Below are 3279 nucleotides of genomic sequence, written 5' to 3'. Positions count from 1 at the left end.
ACCCACCACAACGAGTTAACAGTTGCCTCCACTGAGGCTCGAACCCACTCCAACGAGTTAACAGTTGCCTCCACTGAGGCTCGAACCCACTCCCATCATCCATGTGGGAGTGTTAACCGAGACAAACAATTAAAGGACATTTTGGTCCCTTAATCATTTTTTAACAGTCAATGTAGTTTCTAGTTTTCAATTCAACCAATTTGATCATCGAATTTTTTAAAATTTTGTCAATTAAACCATTCCAGGGACAAAATTGATGACATTTTTAAAATGTGAAAATCACATTTTAGTCCCTGAAAGGGTTTAATTAATGAAATTTTAAACAAATCGATAATCAAAACAGTTGGAAACAATTGAGATACTAAAATATTGATTAACTCTTATTTTTCCATAGCAAAATGATTCATCCTAGCTCCAATAAAAATAAATAATAATTAAAAAAAAGTTGAACACATATATATATATATTATTTAGAAGTGCACTCTGGTGGCAAGACTTTGTATCTAGCTTTATCTTGGCAATAAGAATAGAACATGTGCTTCCCACGTGCCCACTGCAACCCTGAAATCTGCTGCTGAGTTAGCTTCACAAACCCTTCCCCCTCCAAACTTGAAGGGCTTCTTCTTGTACAATCTGAGCTGCTGTTGGTGCACCCTTCCAATTCTACCCTTCCCATGGATGCCACAAAGGGGGCATAGTTGTAATTCACTGGGTACTTCCCACCATGTGTAGCCCATTCTGACCCATCCCATATTGTCACATATACTGACATTGGCTTTGATGGGTACACTGTTGAAATTGCTGCATTGTTCACCACCTCTCTTACTGGTATGTTGTCCACTAAGAAGCTGCAGTAATGTCATCATTCAATTCCATCATTATTATTGTTGGGCGGAGGTCTTTAAAGGGCCAAATCTAACGTCAACCGACTAGGAGATTGTTAGGTAGGCAGAGGTCTGAAGGGTCAAGTCTAGCACATTGTCTTTCGAAAATGTGACAGTATAAATAAATAAAGTTCCACATTCGTTATTAGTTATAACTTTTGGCATATATTATGACAAGTACTTGATCTAACAAGTGGTACGGTATCAGAGCCAAGTCACGGGCTATTGATTATAATTCTTGGTGTAGTGATAAGCGCTTGATCCTAACGATTATTCTAATATTTCAAGGGAAGGAAAGGTTGATAATTCTAAGTACATTGAATATATCACTTTTGTGTAAGATTTTTATGTATAAAATATATATTATATATTTATCAAGGCCTTAAGTGATGTAAGTTTGACTAGGCCTATAAGCTGAAGGTTTAATTTGGTCAGACTAAATTACTAAGATTCCGTTGACATATTTAACTTATAAGCTAGCTTAAAATTGAAAGTTTAAAAATTAATAGCTACTAGTTTATTTTGAAGCGCTATTTTAAATACACTAGCGTTTCAAAATAAGTTATTATTCCGTATTTTAAATTTTTTATGTTTTACTAAACATAACTTATATGGTTTATTTTTAATTTAAAATAAGATATAAGCTCTAAAATAAGTTCTATCAAATAGAGTCTAAAGCTGCTTGGTTTATACCAAATACCAACAAAATATAAGTCATTTAGAATTTTGATTAAAAGTGAAAGACAACACGTATAACTCTTAATCTGTAATTCTACCCGCAACACATGATTGTCCTTTATTGATTTCATTACTATGAGGCTAGACTACTCGTGTTCATGTGCAATTTACATGTTATTAAGTTAATTTTAGATATTTATATCTAACGATTATATTGAGCATGTACTCTCAACACGGGTAGGTGTTTAGTAATACATAATACAACAAGGTATATATATATATATTTCAAATTTGGGTAGTTTAAATTAAAAGGTATATATTTGGTAGTGACAGGAAAAGTTTTGATGAGCTTACAAGATGTGATGAGAGTTCCAGAGTATGGAATAGTCATGGGAAGCTTGAGTTGGGTCAAACCAAAGATAGAACTTCTCTTCCCTCCCTGTTTTCACACTTCCATTGCCATAAAGATTGGTCTGCAACACCCAATCTCTCCTCTTATCATACCCAAGCAATTCAATGTCTATTTCATCATGGTTGTGTGGATAAACACCTTGATTAGACATCTGCACACAAACCCAAAAACACAAAATATTCTTGCCACCCTGCATTCCAATACTAATTAATTAAGGAAAAATGACATTTTTCCCCTTAAATTATATACTTATAAGTCATTTTCCCAATAATTAATGCAGGAACGTTATTTTTTTATCAGGTCACGAGGTGTGCTCTAAATGTATGAGACACCTTTTAAGTCTGTGTCATACTCAGAATAATCAAGTTGCACGAGACTGATCCAATTAAGGGACAAAGTGATGGTCAGATTGTTTTTTTTATACAAGAAATGGTTCAAACTCCCTACCTCTCTTAAAAGACAAGAATGCACAACCACAATGCAGGTAGGTTGTTGTATATATGAAAACTATACTTACATAAAAGGCCACCACAACTCCAGAGGTAAAACCAGCAGGGAGCTTGATAGCAGCATTGAAGAAGCCATAGTAGTATCTGTCTTTTGACACCAACCCAGATCCTAAAACAACATGAAACTATGTTTCAGAACATGAAACTACTTCACTACATACATACTGTCAAACAAAAGACGATGATGATGATGATCATCCTTAACCATGATGAAAGAGAGCTTAGAGTAGAGTACCTGAAGATTTGTCCAAGACAAGATCAGCACTGGACCCATTGTTTTTGAGTTGAATATTGTGACCCCCATAGAGCACATTGTAACCTTGAGTAACCCCAGTTTGGCTGAAACGATCTGTTAGTCTGTCAACACTAGGAGGGGTATAGATTGGACCTCTTGCTGACACCTTAGTGATAACCACCATGGAAAGGATCAAGAAGAATTGTGGGCTATTCTTGAAAAGTGCCATTCTCATGTTCTTTTTTATTTTTTTTTTATTTTTTTTGTTGGGATGAATGAAGAGAATGTGGGTCGAAAGTCTGGATATTTATAATGGGAGTTAATTATCAAAATTTTCGTTTAATTATTGCCAAATTATCAATTTGATTCTGAATTATGATTTTTTTGGACTTAATTATCAAAATGGTACCTTGACTATAATAAAATTATCAATTTGGTCTCGAGTAAACGGACGTCTAATGGCTAAACAAACAAAAGACTAAATTGATTAAGATTTTTAAAGTTAGAGGACATAATTAGTCAAAAAAAAATAGTCAAGGATCAAATTGATAATTTCGTTAT

General features: G+C 34.1%; 1 protein-coding gene across 2 annotated transcripts; it reads right to left on the bottom strand.

Annotated features, from left to right (window-relative positions):
* Window positions 1-353: 353 nt before the first annotated feature.
* Window positions 354-3003, bottom strand: LOC116026676 (probable xyloglucan endotransglucosylase/hydrolase protein 33). 2 transcript variants are annotated; one of them, XM_031268027.1, is made up of 4 exons: window positions 2719-3003; window positions 2492-2592; window positions 1917-2164; window positions 354-848 (listed from the first exon to the last, which is right to left on the bottom strand). In XM_031268027.1, exons 1-4 carry the CDS (start codon window positions 2951-2953, stop codon window positions 467-469), a joined length of 966 nt encoding a protein of 321 aa, XP_031123887.1. In that variant the 5' UTR covers window positions 2954-3003; the 3' UTR covers window positions 354-466. The 2 variants fall into 2 exon arrangements, with proteins under 2 accessions (XP_031123887.1, XP_031123888.1); XM_031268028.1 differs by having other exon boundaries at window positions 1917-2125.
* Window positions 3004-3279: the final 276 nt, after the last annotated feature.

This window comes from Ipomoea triloba, chromosome 8 (genome assembly GCF_003576645.1).
Source record: "Ipomoea triloba cultivar NCNSP0323 chromosome 8, ASM357664v1".
Classification (NCBI taxonomy): Eukaryota; Viridiplantae; Streptophyta; class Magnoliopsida; order Solanales; family Convolvulaceae; genus Ipomoea; species Ipomoea triloba.
Note: the sequence above shows the minus strand (reverse complement) of the source record. Positions and strands in the feature narration are given on the sequence as shown.